The 23876-nt window shown below is 39.2% G+C and overlaps 1 protein-coding gene across 2 annotated transcripts in view; it reads right to left on the reverse strand.

Moving 5' to 3' along the window:
• LOC134820800 (anillin-like) overlaps positions 1 to 23876 on the reverse strand; it is a 59018-nt gene continuing 35142 nt past the window's right edge. For both annotated transcript variants that reach the window (XM_063831431.1, XM_063831430.1), the window contains exons 16-19: positions 2284 to 2379; positions 1763 to 1876; positions 1191 to 1363; positions 1 to 885 (exon numbers count right to left, since the gene is read on the reverse strand). In XM_063831431.1, coding sequence (XP_063687501.1) covers positions 792 to 885; positions 1191 to 1363; positions 1763 to 1876; positions 2284 to 2379 — 477 coding nt within the window. In that variant the 3' untranslated portion in view covers positions 1 to 791. The remainder of the gene's footprint in view (positions 886 to 1190; positions 1364 to 1762; positions 1877 to 2283; positions 2380 to 23876) is intronic.

Genomic DNA, 23876 nt, shown 5'->3' on the forward strand with positions numbered 1-23876 from the left:
TTATGTTTCAACAAAGTTCTCATAATATTTATTGACATATTAATTTATCAACCAAAATCGGTATAAAAATATAACATGTTATCGATCCTCAGAAAGATACATACAAGTGATATACACGTTTGCTGATGAGTATTACTACTGGAAATGAAAAGTCTGCAAAAATAACTGGATGTGATGGTTGACAGTTTGAGTTAAAGCGTTCACCTTTTGATTGAAAATCTCTTAAACACTTTACAATTTATTTTGAGACATTAAACGGAAATCAAAAACAAACAACAGAAAAAAAGGGTTATTTTTTAACGATTTTGTGTTGGCCATCTTCCAACCAACATTCCCAAAACAAAACAAAGTTATTTATAGTCGCAGGTATCTCATGCGCACGTTTTGAAACTACATAACCATTAACAATTAAATTCTAACAATCAATTTGCTGTCCTCACCTAATACAGAATATACACTTTCACGTGCAACGATTAAATAAATTGTCCAATTACAACAACCGACGTTTTGTAGACGTTGCGGCCGCCTGGATATCCATCTCCGTATGGATTCCATAATGTCATCTCTCAATCAGCCGAAAGTCTCAATGCAGATAACGAAAGTTCCCTTGTTTTTCTACTGCGACTGAACAAACACATTCTGTGTTTTACATCACAATTCTCAACTTCCTGTTTCTCTCTAATAATATCGCACATGAATATTACAGTTAATGTTCATGTTACACTGCTGCTGCTACTGACAAAGTCTGGAGTTAATCACGTGACATGCTCACGTTACAGTCACGTGAGTGCTCAGTGGTTCCAAGAGTGTACAGACTGTAAACACTTGTTCAGCACTTCCATCCATTGTTTTCGTTCCTCTCGGCTGTCCGCTGATAAAAGGTATCTGAGGAGAGAGATTATATTTAATATTAGATTGTATTAGAGAGATAATAATTAGACCACTTTGGTGAATTATCGAGTATTACAATATTCCAAAACCGATAATTTCCAGGAATGAGAAGGCTGAGAGGATTACAGAATTCTCATTGTTGTCTAAAAGTTCCGGGTCCAGGAAGACGCGAGAAACGGACCGCATCACAATTACCATGACGTATTAACACAGGTCCGAGAATTAGAGTTCACAACAAGTTCATAAGAGAGGAATTAAAGTTTATAAGAAGTTTCTAGAGAGAATTTAAAGTTACTTACTTGGTCTGTGTGGTCTTGCCATTGCTCTCTGTAATGATGCTGGTTCTGTCACCAGGTTGAGCTGCCGCCATGATCACTAGGACGAATGTGTTGGGACGAGCGCAGTCCAGACGGGACGCTACTGAGACAGTCTCTGTTTTGCAGTTCCTGAGGTCGATTTCACCGTGGGGTTGCTGAAAAAGGAAGGATATTAGAGATTAAGTCAGGAGAAATAAAAGTGAACTAAATTGAGATAAGATTGAAATAAATGGGTGAAAATGTGATAATTTACACTTTATCACCCGTATACTATACGTGTATATTATGTAATTGATTTGTCTTTAACACGAGAATAAGACAAAAGAGATAAGGGGGTCTGACAGATCTTTAGCCCTCGGGGAAACGTCTAGACCTTTCCATCTAGACACAACCGGCCTTGTTTACCCACATATCAGATGACGATATCAAGATCGCGATAACATTGTCATGTGCGTTAATTATGATTTAATAATTAGTAATTAATCCCTGGGAAGAACCGTATTACCAAGAGTCTAGACCCTGAATACCGGATGAATTCCCATTCAAATAATAACCTTATTCTGGTTGACCTCATCCTCGGGGTAGAGCCAGTAGTAGATCTTGTTATCCTGAACACTACACCACCTTCTGTTCCAGGCTCCTAAACCGGACTCGTCTTGGAATATTGTCTGAAGAAGAGGGGTTGTTAGTAAATCCGTATAAAATTATTATCTTAACTGGGTTATGTCGCTGCAGGATGTTATAGGCGGACGGAGTGCCAAATGTTTGGAGTGTCACTTTAAAAGTGGTCATGAAGACATTATGTTTCCGGGAGGATGTAAAACAGTGTTCAAGCTAACGACCTTGTATTTGTGACCGCAGATTGTCAATGCAAAATGATTACGCCCAAGAATTTTCGCGTTGAAGGATAATTTGGCACATTTGTCATAACGGAAACATCAACAAACATTAATACGGCAAATTGATAAAAACATCAACAAAGGATCTGAAAATGATGGACAAATTGAAAATGTTTGAGGTTTAAAAGGTAAACTCGTTGAACTCTGAATAAGTTTGAAAAATTAAAGTAACTAACCAAGAATCCTTTGTGGGAGGGAGGTTGGGATGAGATGGCCTCTTTAGCGGTCATTGACAGATTGATTGTACCTTCGAACGGTGAGTGGAACGGAGCCTGAAATAAAAGAACGGTTAGAATCTACAAAGATACAAAACAAAATATTAAACACAAATTCAACATATGGTCGATCAAACATTCCCGTTATCGAAATATCCCCTTATCCCGTAACCCAAATCCCGGTACACAATAGCAATTGGCCACTTTTGCCATACGGTAAATATACAGCACGGTTTAGATAAAACATATAACTTACTCGCGCAGCAGGGACAATACAACACTACTATATATTGATTATTGACACGTTTCTCTACTTTTTTATAGTACAGTGGAGGTTTTTAATTGATTTAGTCGCCTTTTCCTAGTACCCCAGATATGAAGAATTTAGCACTTGCACAGTTAATCAGCCTCAAAAACTATACACCAAGACATTGGCAACCAATTAAAGTAAGGACAACATTCTTTAATCCCGGGAGACACGACATACTACAACTAAGAGACGGATAAATTTGGGAGGTTGAAAAGTATTCGAGAAAAAATGACTGGCGAGTTGGTACCGATGCAATTACGAAGTAGAGATGTATTAATTGTATGCAACTAATTAAACTGAATCGGTATTAAAATTTAAAGTATATCGTCAGACTTACTTGAATTTCAGGTTTCTTAACTTGAATTTCAGGTTTCTTGACATGAATGATGTCATTTCTTTTAACTTTAATTTCATTTTTCATTTTGAATTTCATCTTAAAACGAGGCACCACAGAAACCACTGGTACCGTAAACTTTGTAGTCATGATCTAGCTCTAAATATAGATCAGGACTGGACAGCTCTACAAAACAACTCAACATCAGACAATACCGACACAGATATGCAAATTCTGGCGACCAGAAAGACGAGTGTTGATGTTTACCAGATAAAATTCTCCCTTGCATGGTCTATTAAAGTGCAAACAATTTGTGTCGTAAACCCTTGTCCTATTACGGACCAGACAGTGTCGGAGCTATCGGTCATTAAGGAACGTTTAGAGCTTTAGATCAGCAGCCGTTTCGACACATATTTCTATTGTTACATTTACTACTTTATCTCATAGTTCACAATTTATCTTAAAGTTTGCAATTAGGAGGTATTCATACTATGCGGAAGGTGATGGTCAGGTGAATAGAGCGAGAAGCTTGTTAAATGGTGAAATTTAATTTGCGAAAGAATCCTAACAATGCGGAAGGGAAGATATAAAATATTTCAAGCCTCATTTTTGCGTTTCCCTCCCCCTTCACCAAATACATCAGAGGAAACTATAAAAGGAACAATTTCTGTGAGCAAATCTAAGGAGCAATTGGAGGAGCTAATTGAGGAGCAATCGAAGGAGTTAATTGAAGGAGTTAATTGAAGGAGTTAATTGAAGTACCTTTTCGCACTCGGACTTGGCCCCACCACCAGAGCACCACAGAGCAGATCTGAGCATCTTGACGTCGTTACTCAACACAAATAAACTAGTGGACATGTAGCCGGCAGTTTCTCCTATCAGTTTCTTGCCTTTCTTTGAGCCCCTTTTGCTTGACAGCCTTCTGTACATTGAATCAACAGTTTGCATGGTGAACGGAAAAAGCAAAGATAGTAAACTAGAGTTGACAAATCGTTTGGACGAGAATTGGAAATGGTTTCAGCTCAGCCGAGGACCTGGGTTATCATGGATATGGGTCACGTGATTCTGAAGTGCACGCGCAAGTCACGTGGCGGTTTACTGATAAGGAATCATTTAGTGATAATTTGATTAAATATCCGGAACCTTTTCTCAAAATCTCGGATTCCCCGGACCCCTCTCGCTCTCTCCAGCAAGATAGAGCTGGTTAATAGGTGATAATTTGGTCGAGTTTGCCAGGCATGTAGCTTTGTCCTCCATCACACTAATTGCTAAATCGGCTCCCGTAAATATTGTGCAGATTTCAATCTTCAGTAAAACGAAGATAAACCGAGTTTGGGTAAATATATGCAGTGTGTTTAAACGATGATCAATAAGTTAATTGATTACCGCGGTCGTTTGCAATCTAAACGCCGTTCAGGGAAATGAATAAATTAATTATATTTTTCAGTCCTCGGCTGTTTTGAACCCTCAAAGGTATGAACTGGAATGATTTTTGGTACAAAGGAGGTTGGAAATTCTTTTGAAACACAATGACATTGTCACTGAAGCCGAACTTGAACTTCCTTTGACGAGAAATCACGCACTTCATCAAAGCCCAGAGGTCCTAAATTTAGATTCTTAAAGATAAGTTGTCTCCTAATAATATCCTTTCAAGCTAATTAGAACATCAAACCGCTTTGACTCTCACTCAAGCTGCAAGATCAGTGAAGATGAACATGACGACTTTTAGGACAAAATTAGACATTTCCTCTAACAGAACCGGAAAATAGGTTGTAACCTATGATGTATACTGTAAATAACGATACATCATCAATAATGAATTGCTGGGAAAATTATTGACGTTAGTCTAACAGCAGACATGTTCAAAAGCATGAGACATGTTCATCGGTCAAAAAGAGACACGAGCGTTAAAATCCCCGTACAGTCAACGTCATATTATGGTCTACCAAGTATTGAGACGTTGACTCGCCTAGCAGGAAATTGTCATGGTAGCTTAGAATTTAAGGAAACTTAGAAAACATATTCACGTATCTCTATTAGCAGCAGGTGATTTATCGAGACCATGCACGAAAAAATGATAATTCGAACCACGCGGATTTACGTAAAACACAAAGTAGCATAGAACTAACTATCTCTGGCACTGGTCTCGTTCGTTTTAAACCCCACCTAAACGTGAAATAGACAAAGGTGACAGTTTTACAAGACCGGATTCCCCAAATTATCATAATATTTGATAATTTTTGGGATATTTCTCGTCTCCCGTGACTCTTTCAACCTAACCACATACCAGGAGAACGAATGGCATGGTTCATGTTTGCTTTTCACTTGAGGTCATAACATTCTAGAATTAAAACTTAATTCGGCTCGACGCTCTCGCTTTATAAGGTAATATAACGCTTTATAAGGTAAGGAATGCACCTGGCGAAACACATTAAAGATTCAAAGTATAATCAATTGTCACCCTTTAAGCGGACGCCATAGGTTTTGCTAATCAGTAAATCTAATAAGATGGTGGTATTAGGAAGCTTTATTTTTAGAGATGGGACCCTTACACCAGTGCACTGCCGGCCTAACTTCATTAGGTAAATATTTCCAAATAACAGTTCGCTGCTACTCAGCCGCAAATATTCTAAATATTTCAAAGCCGGTGGTCACGTGGGGGTCAAGGTGCAATGAGAGGTACAAAAGCTCCTTAACGGTCATTATTTCCCCTTTACGTCAACCCCCGTGTCAGGAAGTCTGACTCCAGAGTTTATATTTTCCCATACTTGAATTAATGCCAACCACTGTCCCCGGTATCACTAGGAATATCAAATGATGATTCATTGATTCCCCGCATTATTAACTTTTAACGAATTGGTACTCGAAAGATCTTTCTTCAAGATTAAGCCGTGAAACCCGGTTATTTCCGATGATGCTGAGATATGTTTACAGGATGATATTAGACGTAGGTAACAATGGTTAAGGTCACGGACAGACAAGCGATGATTTAATATATTCACACAGTTTTTATTTTCATAACACAAAACCAGGACGATTAAGGTAAAGTCAGAGCTGAGCCGGAGTAATCGTTACAAATTTTAGCAGTCTGTCTCGATCTCGTGAATTCCTTCATTTTTTAACAGGTCGGACAGCCGTTCTGCCATGATCGGAAGTCAGAAATTAACATAATGTTGTTCTCGAAAATTTGCAACGTGCCCTATAATTCGCACGGTGAATCATGTCCGAGATTAGGAACTGCAACAGGTAAACAGAGACGTAATAAACGTGGTTACAGGGCTCGTGGCTGACACATGACGTTTGACGGAAATTTTCGTGCCCTAAACTAGGCACAAATTTGTATCTAATCATTTTCAATTTCCCTGTTCAAACTACCGTTTATTTTCACGTTATGCAACATGGTTGGGAAGATTTCGGGGCTATGGAGCGACCGAAGGTGCCAGGTTATTTATTAGTCCCGCACTAGGCAGGTTTCAGATAACTGAAATAGGGCCCGGGTGCACACGTGCGTGAGGAGGAACAATTATTTAATTGTCGGGAAATAAATGAAAATTTAACCAAAATTTATGGCGTCATGTGCCCTATGGTTCATACCATTGTCCTCTATGGTTTCTGCCATTGTGCCCTAAACTTTCACCTCCAAAATGGATAACAAATTCAATAAAGCAATGTCACAGGAACTTACTTCAAGACAAATCATCTTTTGTTTCATCGAGTCGTTGGAAATGGTTTGAATAAGAGTTGGAATTCTTAGAGTCGGAATTCTTAGAGTTGGAATTCTTAGTATGCAAGCTATTCAGCACAAATGAACAATCGAAAGAAGTTTTAAGTTTTAGAAAAAAACAACAACGGGTATATAAGCAGGAGTTAAGGATGTGTCGACAGATATGCAGAAGATTCGAAATGCGCTAATCACACACTGATAAGCATATTTATAAAACCTATTCCCTTCCCTTCCGGTGTGGTCAAGCAAATTACATCATCGATAGCTCTGTAATCCTGGGAGAATGGTGTGGCACCGATAGTCACTGCTAGGAAATACTGCTATCATATAGTGACGTAATCGCATGAGCTCCTACTAAGTTGTATCGTAAGACGGAAATGGTATCCCTTGTAGCTTCACGTTACTAATAATCTTTGATCCTTTACCTTAATTGGTAAAGATACGATTAGTAGCAAAATGAAGTATGTGCATTCTTTGTGTCGTGCACAAATTTGACACCAGCGAATCTTACGAAAAGGTGAATTACGGCTGTAAACGGTAAATTACCTCTATTTTAAAACATTTCCGTTTCTATAAATTAATATCAGGGTATTTCTTGGCCCGTTTTAAATAAGTTAAGCAGCTTTAAATCGATTCAGTAGAAGCCCAAATAACATCACAGATTAACCCAATCGTTTAGTTAAGGTCTTTGATCGCATTTACAGCAAAATTATTCAGCTTATTGTTATTTCAATCGATGAGCTTAGGCGATCACCCATCAAGGTTCATGCTGAACACTTTCTGAACATGAACAAAAATCCTAAAAATTTACTGATAGATGCGTAACTATCCTGGCGGTGAGCCTATAAAACATAATTACCAATTACCAATCCTTCCGGCGTTCCTATAAATAACATAATTAGCAATTACCTTTTCGTCTTCATTGAGCGATGTGTCAACGAGAGTATGAGCATCCTCCTCAGATTCCGCCTTAGTTTCCTCGCTATCTTTATTCGAACTTTCACTTCCCTCCTCCGTCTCCTCGCTGTGTTCCATATCGTCATCCAGGAGTGAAGACCACGGAGATTTGACGGGAGTTGGGGCGCGCTCCTGTTCCGCTGCTGACGTCTCTGATGCTTCGCTCTCTGACGTCACCTCACTCTCAGTCATGGTGTCATCAGTTGACTCAACTGAGGAGGAGGTGGCTATATAAACTCTCTGCACTTTCTCCAGCTCACCACTCTTTGAAGCAAACACTCCGCTGTCCCTGCTGTCCACGCTCCTCAGCTCAGCTACCTCCGTGTCCGAGAGTGCGTCTGGGTCCTGGTCGTCTGAGGAACAGGACACTCCACTGTCTCTGTCTGTGTCTCTGTGTGCCTTTACTCCGCTCTTCTCCTCCTCTACTCTGTTCTCAACTGGTTCAATCACTCCTTTAGCTAGATAGTGAGTAGAGCTGTGGTCCAACACTTCCACATTGTCTCGTCTAACTTCAGAAAACTTGCACTTGTTCAGGTCCTGTATTTCTTTCTGTGTTGTCGGGAATATATTATCATCGTCCTCTGATATTCTGATTCTGGTGGGCAGGGAGATAGGGGAGAGGACCTCTTTAACCACACTCTCTCCACTGATAGTACGACTGAGAGACACCCTGGTACAGACACCCCCTGGTGCGCTAGCAGCTGATCGAGGAGCCAGTGCTCGGGGAGAGCTGGTGGTGGGAGAGGGTCCTGTGCTGCTCCCGGTGGACGAGATGCTCCGCCTCATGGGGGTGGACAGTTTAGGAGGAGGTTTCTTTTTGGCTGCTTCTGCTGCCGCTGCAGCTTCGAAGTATTTCATTCGCTCTTTGAGGCTCATGGTTGCTTTAGGGTCTGGTGCGTTGCGATTTCTCATCATAGTTAAGTGTTCACGGTTCAAGCTAGGGTTAAATTTGGGTCAAAATTTGGTTAACATATTTTGTAAGGTAACATCAAACGGATCAAACGTTTCACCGAACAAAAATTTCAAATCCTTTAAAATCAAAGGAATGCAAAATGCGAATAACCCGAATTAATACAAAAATGTCATATCACTGCAGGAAAACCGGAAACCATTCAAACAAAATTTGAAACGGAACCACTTTATATAGCAAGAAGAAACCGATCAAACAAAGACATACTGACGTATCGAAATTATAAAAATTATAAAATAAATGTACGATAAGTACCCTACTTATAAGGTTGCCATGCAGTCTGTACGAATAGTTTGAAATCCATTACAACAGCTCACATAGCGATTACATGAAACGTAAGTCATCTTAGCTAAAACCAAGGAGTCGCAGTCCTAAACACACTAATACACATAAATCTGCCTTAAAACCGTTGAGCCTCTTACATTCTAATTTGCCACAAAAATTTGCAGCAAATTAGAATTTAAAAGGACAAACAAATGACAAACTGTAAAAAGGGCGTACAAACCCCGGGACCAGGTGTAATTAGAATTGTAAACTAGATATAAAAGAGTGTAAATCGGGGAGAAACTATGTGGCAAAGCCTGAGATATGTCTTAATTATAATCTGATCTAGCCCGCTCACATAGCTCAAGCAGTTGCAGTCTATCTGCGTCTGCGGTGTAAAGTTGGGATAAGCAAGTACCGAATACAGAATTGGTATTTTGACAAATTGGTCAAAATAGCTTAACTACCGGACTTGGTGACACGAAAACTAAATGTCTCAACGGTCTGCCCTCAATATGAAAGTTGCCGGAATGTTAAGGCTGATTAAAACCAGTCGGACTGTAACAGAGCACAGACCTTTAAGGAAGGTGGACCGCGTACACAGCAATCAACCAGAATCGTCCCTGTCAACCTGCTGTAAGTGTAGTAACTAACATTACTCTGCGCCGGCATTTCACAAAGCAGCTATTGAGATCAGTATAAAAACTTGTATTTTTAACCCTGCTCCAGACATAGCCGCTTGTTACAATCGGTACACGTGTCCAGTATTTGTCAGAGTTGTAACACAAGGAGGATGATCAAATATTTGAGATGCTGAAGACGTCTATATAATCAATCATTATAGCTTTTAAATAACGGTGACTTTTAGATGATTTAACAGTACGTCTGGGTGGAGTCGATCTAAAAATGTTGCAACAAATAGGCCAACCGTGGAGCGTTGTCTCATCCAAAAACTTTAAAACATAACTGCAGCTTAGGAAAAGTCCGGAGATTATAAGGGTTTTGTCGATCGATTGGAAAATTGACCTTTAAAGTTCAAGAACATTTGAAGTTGAAAAGGCCAAAGAATAATTATAATTATAAAATTGACCTTTGAATTTCAAGAACATGAATTGAAGTTGAAAAGGCCAAAGAATAATTATAATTATTCCTTATAATCTATCCGATGGTCCAAGGAATGCTTAAATCCGAACATTTAAAGTTGAAAGGAGATAAATAAGAACTAAGAGGCAGACTTGAAATGGTGAGTGTCTAGAAGGTGCCACCACAAGGCACGGATAGGTTATCATGATCCCAAAGTAGATCAGATCTAAGGATCACAGAAACGGATCCCGAGATACTTGATACTAGCAGTTCATTACTCATCAGATTATAATATTTGATTTAACTCTAAATGTGGACTCATGAGCAAAATCATGCATTCTCAATCAACCTCAACTGATGCAGTTAACCGTGGAATATCGGTTTGGAATCTACTTATATCAACAAAATCAAGGGTTAGACGCAGAAAGGAGGGTCCAAGGCAGTTAGGCGTGACCACTGCAGGGCTCGGAATTAAATCCTATGAGGAACAATTTGGGACAAGCTTAAAATAGAGACGAGAATTTCGGCATTGCCGCTGTGGAATCATACGCCCTATATCTGGTAGTCGCTAATTTTAGTTCTACAGAAAATTTAACGTTAGATAGAATATGATTATGAAAAGATTAATTTTATTAATCGACAATTCTAAGAATTGTTTATAATTTTACTTACGAGTATTAGTATCTAAACACGGTAGGAAAATAGAGATGCTCCATAGCAACCTCGACATTTTTCATAGCCAAAATCACGACAAAGCACAATAATTGAATAGAGAGTCTGAGTATGACTGTGAACTACTATTTGCAAGGAAATCTGCATTAGATCTGCCCGATTGATTGTAAATGATTTGGCGATAGCCTCATATCCACGTGAAGTTTATCATAAGTTTAATTTGAAAAACTTTTCGCTCCATAAAACAATATAAAAACCCGCATGGATTTGCATTGTAATCTAAAGGGAAATAATTAGAGTTATAACGCCGAGCCCATCGTTCATATCCGAAAAAGAGAACATAAGAAAAAGCTTTGATCTCTTTGTCTTCCTCATCAATTCTTTGATCCTCAGAAGACGGGCTTTTGTTTGTGACCGTGAAAGAAGTGAAAAGATGGTCTATGCTCATTGTAGCTGATACAATATTAAATATATTATATATGTCTAAAGCTAACCAGATAAATTTCTGGATATTAAGGTGCTTACAATTAAATGGCAGTCAATCTGGAACGGTCATGAAATCGCTCTAGGGCTTATTTCTCTGTGGTACTAGGATGGAACAAGGAGTTATCTGAGAGCACATAAAGAGATAGGCTGGCGGGAATGATGATCCCTACTATACTTCATTACCCTGTCATTCTACACTCTGATCCAGAAGTTTCCATCCCGGCCATCACTTCAGAGAACGTAAACTCCTCGAAAGATGTGATCAGAAACCCAATTTGTGGTAGAAGAGGAAATGCTCAGCAATGAGCAAAGCAACCATCAACAAAAACTTTATAATTAACTGCAAGCTCTGCAGAAATCCATCTGTTATAAATTGCTCGAATTTTCTTTAAAGTAAAGAATTTCCGGAATCCGGATGTTAGTTAAAATGGGGCCGGGGCTCTGCTGCCATGAAGACAATATCAACAATACCAGCCTTTCTTTAAAAATTAACGTTATCGGATAAAGTTAACTTTTTCAAGCGTAGCAACCCACCCACCCGACGCTGCAACATAAGTTTGGCGACCCACGAGACGTTTGGTGATCCCTTCAGCCGGGAAATGCGGTTTTAAATCCTACAGAAATCCACGCCCTTTCATGGAACCTGGGACAATCCGTCTCTAATTTTAGCCTTTATAACCGCATTAACATTTATTATTCATGAGCGTCTGAAGCTACTGTCAATTGCTTAGCAAGCAGGCAAACCCAACCAAGCGAAGAGGTGCAAAGTGCAGATTCGGGGAAATTTTACTATTTTACAAATTATCGTTAAAGATGGGCGCGATTCGATCTGTCTAGCCTGAGGAGTGTTGTGACATTTTACCAGTCTATAATAAAATATGATCTTTGCAGTTGGCTTTCATCGGGTCGTGGCTGCTACCTCTCGGACAAGTGGTGAATCAACGTTAAGGCTCGTCTACAAAGTAGCAATATTAAACTATTGTAAATACGATAAAGACACGATAAAGTTAGATCACAATAAAAGGATGACTACAACAAGCTAAGAGGCTTCTACACCTACTTAGCGCAGATAAGTTACTCAATTTAAAAGTTTCCATGTGTATCGCAGATAACATTGAACCCTCCGGTCCCTTGGAGAAATACAGTGTTTCCGCTGAATGTAACGTGTGAACTGAGTTTAAAATCCTTCCTCTCGGCCCAAAGGAGGCTGAATTAGGATGAAGTTCGCCTAGGATCCCAACTAGCGGGACAAATCAGTGACTATTTAGATATATCACCAATCTTCTCCGACGTGGAGGAAGTAAGTCTGAAAACACTCGGACACACCCAGCTACACGAAACTTAAAGTAGAGCATACTCAAGCAACTAAATAAACATTTAGTGATATATGGTAAGCATGTTATGATTAAAATTTACAGAATATCAGTAGTCCGATGATAATTATAGTTTGGTAGCTATGAGTTGCCTGTACTTCTAAGCTGTAAGGATGTGGGCGGAGATAAGGGGAACTAGTAGAAGTTAATAATCTCAAAGTAACAGGAACTAACAACTCAGAGGTAACCCCTCCGATCTGGTGACAAGGACAGGTATATCAAGATTGGGGACCCTGATGGCTTCCTGGATATAAAACATCACAATTATCGGGGGTAAACTCGGGGAGTCATATCAGGCAGAGGACATTGAAAAATAAAGAGGTGCAAGTTTCCACGGCAAATAAAATCTCCTAAACTAACCACACCCAAATTAGACTCAAGTGAATGTTAGAACAAACTCTCAGGGAAATTGCAAGTGCGAACTAACCACCAACTCTGAGACTATATCCCGTATCACCTGCAAGCTGGCATAACCACGGCCCTATATAATACCACCACCCAGGTCTAGGTGTCCACTCTTGTCCTGTCAACAGTTGATCACGTGATATCTCACGTGACTTGTAAGGGTTAAGTAAATAAGCAGGAATTATATAGTGGTGATGGGCGAAGTTAGATGGTAGTCCAACTGATAAGATGTGCGTGCTGATCTCAATTGATGTCAGAGAATCCTCAGATCTGATCTATTAACCATACAACTACGCTCATCTGCTGGGAATCTTAAAAGGAAGCTGTTAAGTTGTATTGGGGCAGGTCCAGGTCATAGTATTGCTGGCCCTGCCCAAAAGAACGGAGAATCGCAGAATCCAGGAAACCCCTGGACTGTTCTTTACTTACTTTTCTAATTGTAACCATAGTTTAAAGTCTAAAGAAGCTGTTAAACTGATTTAATTTGAGCGACTAATATTCTAGGTGGTAGCAACTAGAAATCTGATCAGCATTATAACATTCCAAGACTATAAGATGGTCTAGCGTGAAATATGAATAGTTCGCATAATATAAACCATACAACTCAGCCACTCCGCATATATTATCAGACGTAAGTTGGATGGTAACCGATAAACCAGGATTCACCTCACACCATCGAAACCACATCAACATTCAATAACCATATCGACTGGACTTAAAGGAGTCAAGAGATCGGATATAGTCATAGAGGGAGGAGGAGGAGGAGGAAGAAAAGAGGAAGAGAATCTAAACCTTCTAGACCATGTTATCTGTTATTGCTACAGATTCCACCGGTATTCGAATTATTAGGTGTGGTACTGGTACTCCAACTGCAGAGATATGCGTGGTGATCTCAAGTGAATCCTCAGATCTGATCTATTAACCATACAATTACACTCTGCAAGCAATCCTGAGTTTTTATTAAGGAAGCTGTTAAGTGAGTCCAGGTTCAGGTCGTAGCTACGTTGGCCCTGCCCTAAAGAAAGGAAAATCCCAGACTTCAGGAAACCTCTAGATTGTTGTTGATGTTCGATTACTTTTACAATTTTGTAAGTCTCCAAAAGTATCCAGGTTTTAAAGTTTTGAGTAGCTTTAAAACTGGTACCTATTTAAAGCTTTAACTATTCTAGGTGGAAGTGATTGGAAATCGAATCAGCATTATATTATTAATGGTAGCGCATTCCAATGAACGTCTTCTGTCGGACGCTCGGGGTCTATACGATGGTTCAACTTGAAATATATGCACAGTTCACATATAAACCATACAACGAGGGATAATATATCACGTATAAGCTTGGAAGTAGCTGATAAAAGAAGGTGTTCAGTTGGCGCGGGTCCACGTCTCAGCTGTGGCGGCTCTGCCCAAAAGAACAAAAGAAAGAATAATCATAGAGTTCAGGAAATCTCTAGATTGTTGTTCGATTACTTTTCTAATTTTGTAAGTCTCCAAAAGTATCCAGGTTTTAAAGTTTTGAGTAGCTTTAAAACTGGTACCTATTTAAAGCTTTAACTATTCTAGGTGGAAGTGATTGGATATCGGATCAGCATTATATTATCAATGGTAGCGCATTCCAATGAACGTCTTCTGTAAGACGGTCGGGGTCTATACGATGGTTTAACGTGAAATATGTGCATAATTCACATATAAACCATACAACGAGCGATATGTTATCACGAATAAGCTTGGAAGTAACCGATAAAATGGGTTTCACTAACAGCCACGGGCATCTAACACTATTGAAACCACAGCAACAACCATATCGACTGGACTTAGAGGAGTCAAGAAATCCGAATATAATAGAGGGAGGAGGAGGATGAGGATTTTAAAACTTCCAGATGATGATTTTTTTAATTTCTCGGCAGCAACAATTCAACATCGGCATTCAAACATTTTTCGAGTTATCAGAGATACAACTTACCACTTATAAAGTTTAAAATTGAACCGTCCAATTCTTGGGACCACTTTCGATCCTGTTAATTAATAAATAACAACAAGTAAACAAAAGAGCTGATATGAGAGTGGTTCCAGTGAACAATCTTTTGCATTAATACTAATATAAACGCATTTTACGAATACATAAAACGGAAAGGTAACATAACAGAGGAATATGCAGTATTTTAGCAGGTGGGCGTAAATTAATTTTTATTCGTTTTTGCCGATCAGCAGTGCGTTAAGATTTGGACCTTTGACCCGAAAGGCATGATGGGACCCCGTGAGCGAGGAAACACTCCCTTTGAATGGCCCGCTCTGATTTGCACGCGCGGTGTCACGTGGTCCCACGCGGTTACCACGTGACACCCCATTACCAGGACAGTTCCAGAGACAGACAGCACACAAAGCTTTGTACTTGCTCGGAATCTTCAGCCGGTAATGGATACTTGGCGCTTAGCTCGCTTTAGGGCACGAGATAATTGAATAACTGGCAAATAGCAACAACTTTTTGTTTGGGTACTGGATAAATCAGGCTACTTCAGGGTGGTACAAGGTACCGGTACTACTCTGATACTGACACGAATATCGCAGAATAACTCCGTCACGTCAGCAGAAATGAGAAAAGTTACAATATTATAGAGACTTTAAATAATGGAGAGTATGAAGTTATAACGACGGGCACCAGGCAGATAATAATAGTTATTTATAGTAATACACTTAATACTTTAAACGGTATCACTAGGAGAGCACAATTATTTTATACAGGCTAAAAAAGTGAACGAAATGAGTTAGATTTTATATATGTTAGTTACAATGGTTTGGAGACATGAAGGCAAGCGGCAACTTTTCTGTACTAAAGTTCAAAGAGTCAAGGTGAAGGCTTGTGAAGGCCGGATCAAAGAAATGAGAAGATCTTACTTAAAAGAGAATACATCAGCTCTGCCAAGCACCTGGACAGAGAATGAATTCATCTGACGAATAAGATACTGAGAACTTTTGTTAACATTACGCACGTGCGCAGTACACTTTAATCACGTGACCACCACAAAGCAACAGGAATGGTTGTCGGGGTAACATGGCAATAATCGTTATGACTTGATCAAGGAAGTTGGAGCAGTGGACCCTAGTCTGAAGTCTCAACCAAACAGGTGAACACCAGATAATTGCTCTCATATTGCTATTGGAGGAAAGTATATCCGGGCATACTAGGTTACCGTACATGCAGTCCGTACAATAATGATAATAGAGGAACAAAATCATTATAATAGAGGAACATGGTCCGTTAAATAGAGTTTAATCTCTGCACCAATACAAATTTAGGAACAAATCGGACGGTGAGTAATTTTTGACATGGCCTAGACAAATTACTTATGGGGCGGACCTGTCAAGTTAAGTAATTTTACTAAATATATTCGTTATTTAAGCAATGTAATTTAACTCCTCATGCAACTAGATGTGAATTAAAGTAAATCTCAGGGATTGCCGCAAGTCGACAAAGAACGATTAAACAGAATAGGAAATTAATCAGAGCTAATGAACACAGTCTATTCTTTTTGCCGACCTCACCAAGTAATGGTTATGAAAATTAATTCCTTTGATCATTTGCATGTCCACAATCCGGAGTCTATTGTACCGCTTGATAATCAGCTTGCCGGTTTAATTATAATTATCAAAGTGACCAAACATTTTAGCAACCACAGCAAAGGTCATTCTTTAATCTATAATAAAGATCACAGATTTCAGACTTAGGGAGAGGTCAAGCCGGTCTGCATTTATTCCAACTAAAAAGGCTGCGTTAATCGTTTAACGAGAAGACAGGGGTACAAAGTGATGTAGAAACTCAAAAGAAAAAAGGAGTCTAGTAGGTAAACTCTAGCTTTCCAATAACTAGACGGCAATGACCTAATAGTGCTACCTATCAACAATTTAAACGAATTGAAAATACCCACCACGCATGGGAAACGACAGCAAACCAAGAAAGAAAAACTCCTCATAAAAACACTATCAGTGACAAAAAAGACAAGGGGTTGAACACCCTATTCAGGATAAAAACGGATAAAAGTGTCAAATATTTGGACGAAGTGTTGGACCACAAAGCGCATTCACCAATCTGACATGCGTTCTGCGCACGTGACACCAGCCCGGGCATGTCTCAAACAATATGTTGATGGTTCCCTATTTCATGGCAATTAACCGTGTCCACGTGTCCGGGCTTGTCCGGGAAGAGATACCCGGGAAGGAAGGGCGAGAATATGTAAAGTGGATGAGGGCATCACGTTCAGCTGTGAAACTTCGCTGAAAATTTCCAGGGAATATTTTGACAAGGAGGCTGAGAGAATGAGCGATATTGGACAGGTATTACTGCTAATAAAGATGTCGACTGTCTGTCAAGCTATTAGAAATATATTGAACAGTTATATTGTCACGGCAAGCAAGATGGCAGCCAGAGCGCGGGAGACAGTGTATTTTCAATTATATGAGAACAATGATGAAAATGAGAGATGCTGGCTTAAAGTAGAATGTGTCAGCTGCGTTGACAGGGAAAATGTGTCACGTGGTACTTTTCGGCCATGGTGAAGCTGTGACGTCACGTGCACGTGGGCGTGACGTAACGTGCATGTGGTCTTACTTCTTTGTTAAGTTGTTAGGAATCAATAAAATTTATTTTAGCATACATGCTGCATTTGATGCACGAGGAACAATCATCGATCACGGCAGTAGTGCAGGCGTCCAACAAATTAATAAATTATTATATTCATTTGTCCAATCTTTATCTCGTAGCCAATCCATGATCTTAACTTATCATAACGGCAACAATATATAACAATACGCTACGCCAACAACATCACGAATGTTAAAATTATAATAATCTTAAATTTTAAATCGCTGTGTAACGTTATAATATACCAGCCACATTTAACAAGATTTGGATTAATATTCATACTTTTAAAACAAAGGACGATCCCAGCAGCAGCCACTGCCTTATTAATGTTCGTGAGCAGGCTGCCTGCTGGATGGCAGCTACCAATGTCGGATGCGAAAATCTAAAAATAGAAGAAACAGACCGAAAAGGGAGCACTCGTCAGGATTAATGCAACTGTAGTGTTAACTAATTTTACAGTTCAATTTTCTGATTTCTCAAGCAAGTTCATGGGAGCTAAAACCAACGTTGGGATCAAGCAAGAATGCAAAATTGGAATGGAATGACAAAAAAGAAGAAACATGTACCTATAAACAGCATTGCCAGAAATAATACTGCTAGAAATAATACTGCTAGAAATAATACTACGTATCAAAACGTGAGGAGCTCAACTGGAGAGAATCAACTAGAAGAGCGGCCAGCCCTCCGTTTATATATAGACCTATAGACTCTGGGTAGACGACTACAAAGCTTTGTACATACCAGACTTACAGAGACTAGAGTTTTAAAAGTTGTTGGAGAAAGGAACATATAACGGTAAAAATATATAACAAGTTAGCCGTGAGGAGATCCTGATGGTGATCTCCATGTTGAGTCGCAATAGATAACAAGGTGAAGGTTTTAAAGTTTTATAGGCTCAAGTATCAGGATAGTGCCTGGGACGTGAGATTGGAGTCCAGTTGATGGCAGCACATTGAAGACTGTGGCGCGCCATGGCGGGCGGGTGGCAGAATGGTGACTAAGCGTGGCATCAAACGTGCTCCACTTTAAGATTAAAACCTGCTTGGAGTAGCCACATGTGTGCTTAGCGGAAAAAACACGGTTGCAAGGCATGCGTTGTCGGGGAAATTCTTCGGTAATTCGTATTGAATCACGAAAAAAGGACGGTAGAAATGTGATTTAACTGGAGGTGCGGACCATTGTTTACAAAAATAGTTGTGTCTTTAGTAAGAGGAACGGGCGCAGACACAACTTCATTGTCAGAGTAGCACAGATAATATCTATAATCATACACTAGTTATGAGGGGAGAGAGCGCTTGTCATGTCTGTCTAGCTAGCTGCAAGTACCATTTAGGTGACCGTAGTATTTCATGTTAACAGTTTAATAACGGGTTGCAGTGAGGGTTTGTTGCAGGCTGATGAGTATTTTAAAGATCTTTACAATACTCATAAGCCTGCAGCAAACTCTTTGTGAAGCAAGCAAGTGCTGGTTGTAACAAACTGGATAACATTCCAAGAGCGGCTGAGTACGACTGAGAGGAGGATTATGATTTGGGGGCTGCTTGGTATTAAGAATAGTTTAGCTCGATCTAAATGTTACCAAATACCTTGGTATTTTAGACAATGAATGCTTGGCAGGAACCCAAAACTACGCTCAATGGAGATTATTTGAAAGCGGAAATATAAGCAAAAAAGGATGACGAAAGAGAAACATTCCAGAAGTTTATACTTAACCTGAGATGCTACCTTAACAAAAAGCTTTTTCTGCATAAATCAGTCAAGTTAACGTGCCAGGAAAATTAAGTTAAGGGATCGAAATGTCAGAAATTATATCGAGAACAAGGCCAATTATATCCCAATACAACGACTTGACAATTTATTGTTCGACTCAGATCCTCAGAAACCGGATAAAAATATCAACTTTACTGAGCGGTGCCCTCATTATTCACTCGTTAAACAGCTGACTAAAAACCAGAACTAGTGAACTCTGCAACTTCTATCAACGATACAATTTTATTTCAGTTGTTCAAATTAGATCACGAATGGCTTGACCCTATTAATGTCAACAGATAATTCATTATGTCTGCACTTGATCGAGTTGATATAGTTAAAAAGGTGAGAAAGCTTCATTGAAATTCAAATTACAAAACTAGTTCCGGTAAGGACTGTACTAGAGATCTTGAAGGAAAAAAGTATAAACAAGGCAAAAAATAACATAAGCAAATTGTTAGACCAATAATGCCAGGTAGTTATTGACACAGAAATATGCAGAAGTCGGATCTGAATGCAGGAATTATATCCTTCGAGAGTCCCATTCCTAGTCCTACAGACTAAAGACTGTCAAGACTGCTACATGTTCAGAATGATTGGACACGGCTCAAACAACAGCCGATTATTCTAGGCTACTAGTAAAATTAGGATTTAATTACTTCTTCGGGATATCAAGCAATCCGCCAGCCGGCGGCGGGGGATTTTGCAACTTTCTTCTTTGTAAATCCATTAAGTTGCTAAAAGCGTTTGTGCAGTGTCTGTATAATTGGGACACATCGCCAAATTTTAATGGTAAATTGCGGCAAATGGTGACGGACACTTAACCGCTAAAATTGAATCTCAAAGGTCTGGGAGGTCATATCAAAGCTTTTTAAAGGTCTTTATGAACGATAAAATCATTTAAATCAGGACAAATAAGCAACAAAATAGCTATTTATAAAAACAAACGAAGTGAAGCTAAGAGAAAATGAATAAAAGGAATCTGTACGGCCCGTAAATCATCATCTAATCAAAGTTTGCCCTAATCAGGTCACAGCTGCAATATTACGCACGCTAAACTCTAAGTATCAAGCAAATGAAGAGAAACCAAAGCAAAAACAAGTAATGATACTGATTGAGTAAGGGTAATGTGGAATCAATGTTACCGGCCCCTTTACCAAATTATAGTACACACTCGCATATCTGATTATCTGTATCTAGTGTAACGGGGTAACTATGGCACCATCATACAATTACACGTGATAAACTAGATATTATCGAGGAGCAGGAGCACGTGCGATATGATCCATTCTGATTCAACGCACGTGCAGGAATATATGAGTATCTATGGGTATTGTGAGTATATGAACATCCTACAATGGATTGACATTCATGACAAATTGCAAAAAAAAACTAATCACAACCTAAGTGTAAAAGAATTACGACCCACAATATACAGAATTACGATATAGTAAAAGGATTCACCAGTAAGACTTGTGCTATGCAGGAATCAAGTTAAATAAAAAGTTAATTACTTAAGTTAAATGTCACTCTGTCACTGTTAAACAAGATTTAGTTACTTATAAGAGTGCATGAGGGTGTGTAGCACTAAAAGTACATCCGAATTAAGCACAGATTTGTTAACAATATTAATTCGCAAAACCTTATAACATAAATTTAAAATCAACATTAATTCGAGTCAACCTTTAAACAGAATAGTAATCTAACTCGCACAATCTACACGAGGTTACAGGATAGAAGGAAGCTAGATTACTGTTCACAGAACAATAAACATTGACTCATAGGATCGCTGTAATATAAGCTATACAGTGCAATACAATATCAGTACATCTCGTCTCCGACTCTATTATCGAAGATCTCCCGCTGTAACTCTGTAACGACAGTTACAACCTCACTTTTACTCAGTTACAGACTTACTTCTGTCTCCTTCAATGTGATTACTAAAAGTTTTTAAGCGTGTCGGGGCAGTGAGGTGTAATAAAGCGGAAACTGAGCAACAACAATTGACGTAATCTGCCGGTCAATACACTACAACAAAGGGACAATGTCAACAAAAAGGATGGAGATTGACTATTAATACATGTAACAGGACAATAGCGGGGATTGGAGGCGTTGCAAAGAATGGGAGAATGAGAGAATGGGAGCCTGCGATTATTCATTGATCCACCTATAAAAACAAAAGATAAGGACATTGATAACAAAAGAGATTTTACTATTATAATCGCCAGAATCGTACGACATTGAACAGATAATAATATAAGGAATAAGGATGTTGATAAGAGATAGCAATGTCTTATTGCACAGATAAGAGATAGAGCTGATGTAGGAGAACACGACGAACAGACACACACCAGAGATTGTAACTTTGTGTTGAGTAGTTCAGGATCAGGAGTGCGTGTTGGGACACGTGGTGTGAGAGCCACACTTTTACCAAAAATAGGTCAAAACATCATGCAGCACACCCAAATAAGAGATAGAGATTATAATTTGTTTGTTGAGTAGAACATGACCATGTGTGTGAAAAGGAAGGGCGGATATGGGGGTTGATTTTTGTCAAATGTGGACCCGGATCCACTTACGACAAAAAATTGACAAAATGGTCCCCACAATTTAACAACAAAGCGAATCTCACGTGAGAACTGTACTATCCTGGATCAACTTTTATTTACTATCCTGGATCAACAACTAGGAGACAATAGCTCGACCTGACTATAAACCCTGACGAGACAGCGGACACAAATACAGCACCACCCTTCCGCACGATCATACCTTAACAGAAAGCAGAAAACAAGACAATAGTGGAGGTTGGTGAAGCAAGTTCAGACAATAGTGGAGGTTGGTGAACAAAGTGAGTTTAAAACTAGAGCCAGTCGAGTGTAGGCCGCATTATTCGGTATAGTTCTGTAGTTCTGTACAGAATTTGGAATTTTACAGGGTATATGTAAATATATCTGCACATTGAGTAACTGTGAGGGTTATTGTAACTATGAAGGTCATTGTGAGGGAATTATTGGGCGTACCTGATTACTTTTATCCAAATTTGGAGACAAAGACATTCGAATTCTCAATATTGGATTTCTTTTGCTTTTTACTTCTGAGTCTTGCCGTAAACGAGAAAGTGACATTTACGAGACTTTCTTAATTCGAATACATAGACACAAAGTAACAAATTTACCGCAGTAATCAGATTCACGGTCCGTGTCTGAGGGCCAGAGAGAAATTAAAATTCTTTGTAAAAATCCCGGCCTAAAAACATCAAACAGTCCACAAAATAGCAAACCATGTTTTGTACAAGCTCATCACCATCAAAAATAGAAACAACGTAACCATAGCAACAACCAATGAAATCCCTCCAATTACCCACGTGACCAACCAAACCCAATGATCTGACAGCTGTAGTGATTTATTTCCCCGGAGAGAGAGAGAGAGAGAGCGTGTGTTTGTTTACAATGTCCCGGGTGCAGCAGCGGGGAGCAGGTAAGGGAGGTTACAGGTGGTACATCTCACACTTTCAGCCCGGGGGAGTAGCTGGTTAAATCAGGTGTCAGCAGACACTCTCAGACATGTTAGAGCTGGTAGGGTGGGAGATAGTGAGATAGTGAGATAGAGAGAGAGAGAGAGAGAGAGAGAGAGAGAGAGAGAGAGAGAGGGAGAGGGTGGGCTGTAAAACACGATCACTTAAATCAAGGAGGAGATCAGGAAATAAGGAGGGATTTTAGTGATTTGTTTGGTGTTTGACGTATTAGGTTGCTGTCTGTGACGTGATTTGCAGCTTGTTGTTTTTAAAATGCTTCCTGGTCAGTGATTATCCGGCCGTGGTTGGGTTTGAAAGTTCTATCAAATGAATATTCATTTGATGAGCAGGAGTTAGGCCGCAACTTGGGGATCTACAGGAAAACATGTTGCTTGACAACGATCACATGCTGTGAGAGGAAAATAAAATAGTTGGCAAGGAAATGAAAGGTTTAAATTAGAAACTTCTCAACTTTGTGGTACTGTGATACCTTGTGCGATCTATTTGGAACAGAGTTTGAGAAGATACTATTAAAAACTTAATTCCGATATTATCAAACATCACTTTAATTAGAACCGCATTGAAATTAGACAACAACGTCAAACTTTCGAACGAAGTATCCCGTGTTCTTACTGTCTGATATAATCTACTAGAAATATGTCTCGTAAAGCGTTACAGATATTCTATGACGACTTCAAATTGTTTCCGGGAAGCACAATATATTCAACTGTATTGGCACTTGGCAGATAAAGGAAAAACAGATTTACACTGCATGAAACTATGCTAAAACATATATTAATAAAAATATTGCAAAAACGCGACATTATAAGTGCTTAGACCGCAAGATATTCTCAATCAATAAAAGAGAAAATTCTACTTCTCCGTTATGTTAGAAAAATTCGGTAAAACAATCACCTGAGACGGATTGAATTGGACAAACGTAGTAGTGAAATATAGTGAAATATAGTGAAAGGAGACGGATTAAACAGTTTGATCAGAGCCAAATATCACATGAACCGGACAGGTCGCAACGAAAGTAAGTTCCTAATCTCCCCGTTCATGCAACGTTAAAATATAAT

This window comes from Bolinopsis microptera, chromosome 9 (genome assembly GCF_026151205.1).
Source record: "Bolinopsis microptera isolate Bmic1 chromosome 9, MBARI_Bmic_1.0, whole genome shotgun sequence".
Taxonomy (NCBI): Eukaryota; Metazoa; Ctenophora; class Tentaculata; order Lobata; family Bolinopsidae; genus Bolinopsis; species Bolinopsis microptera.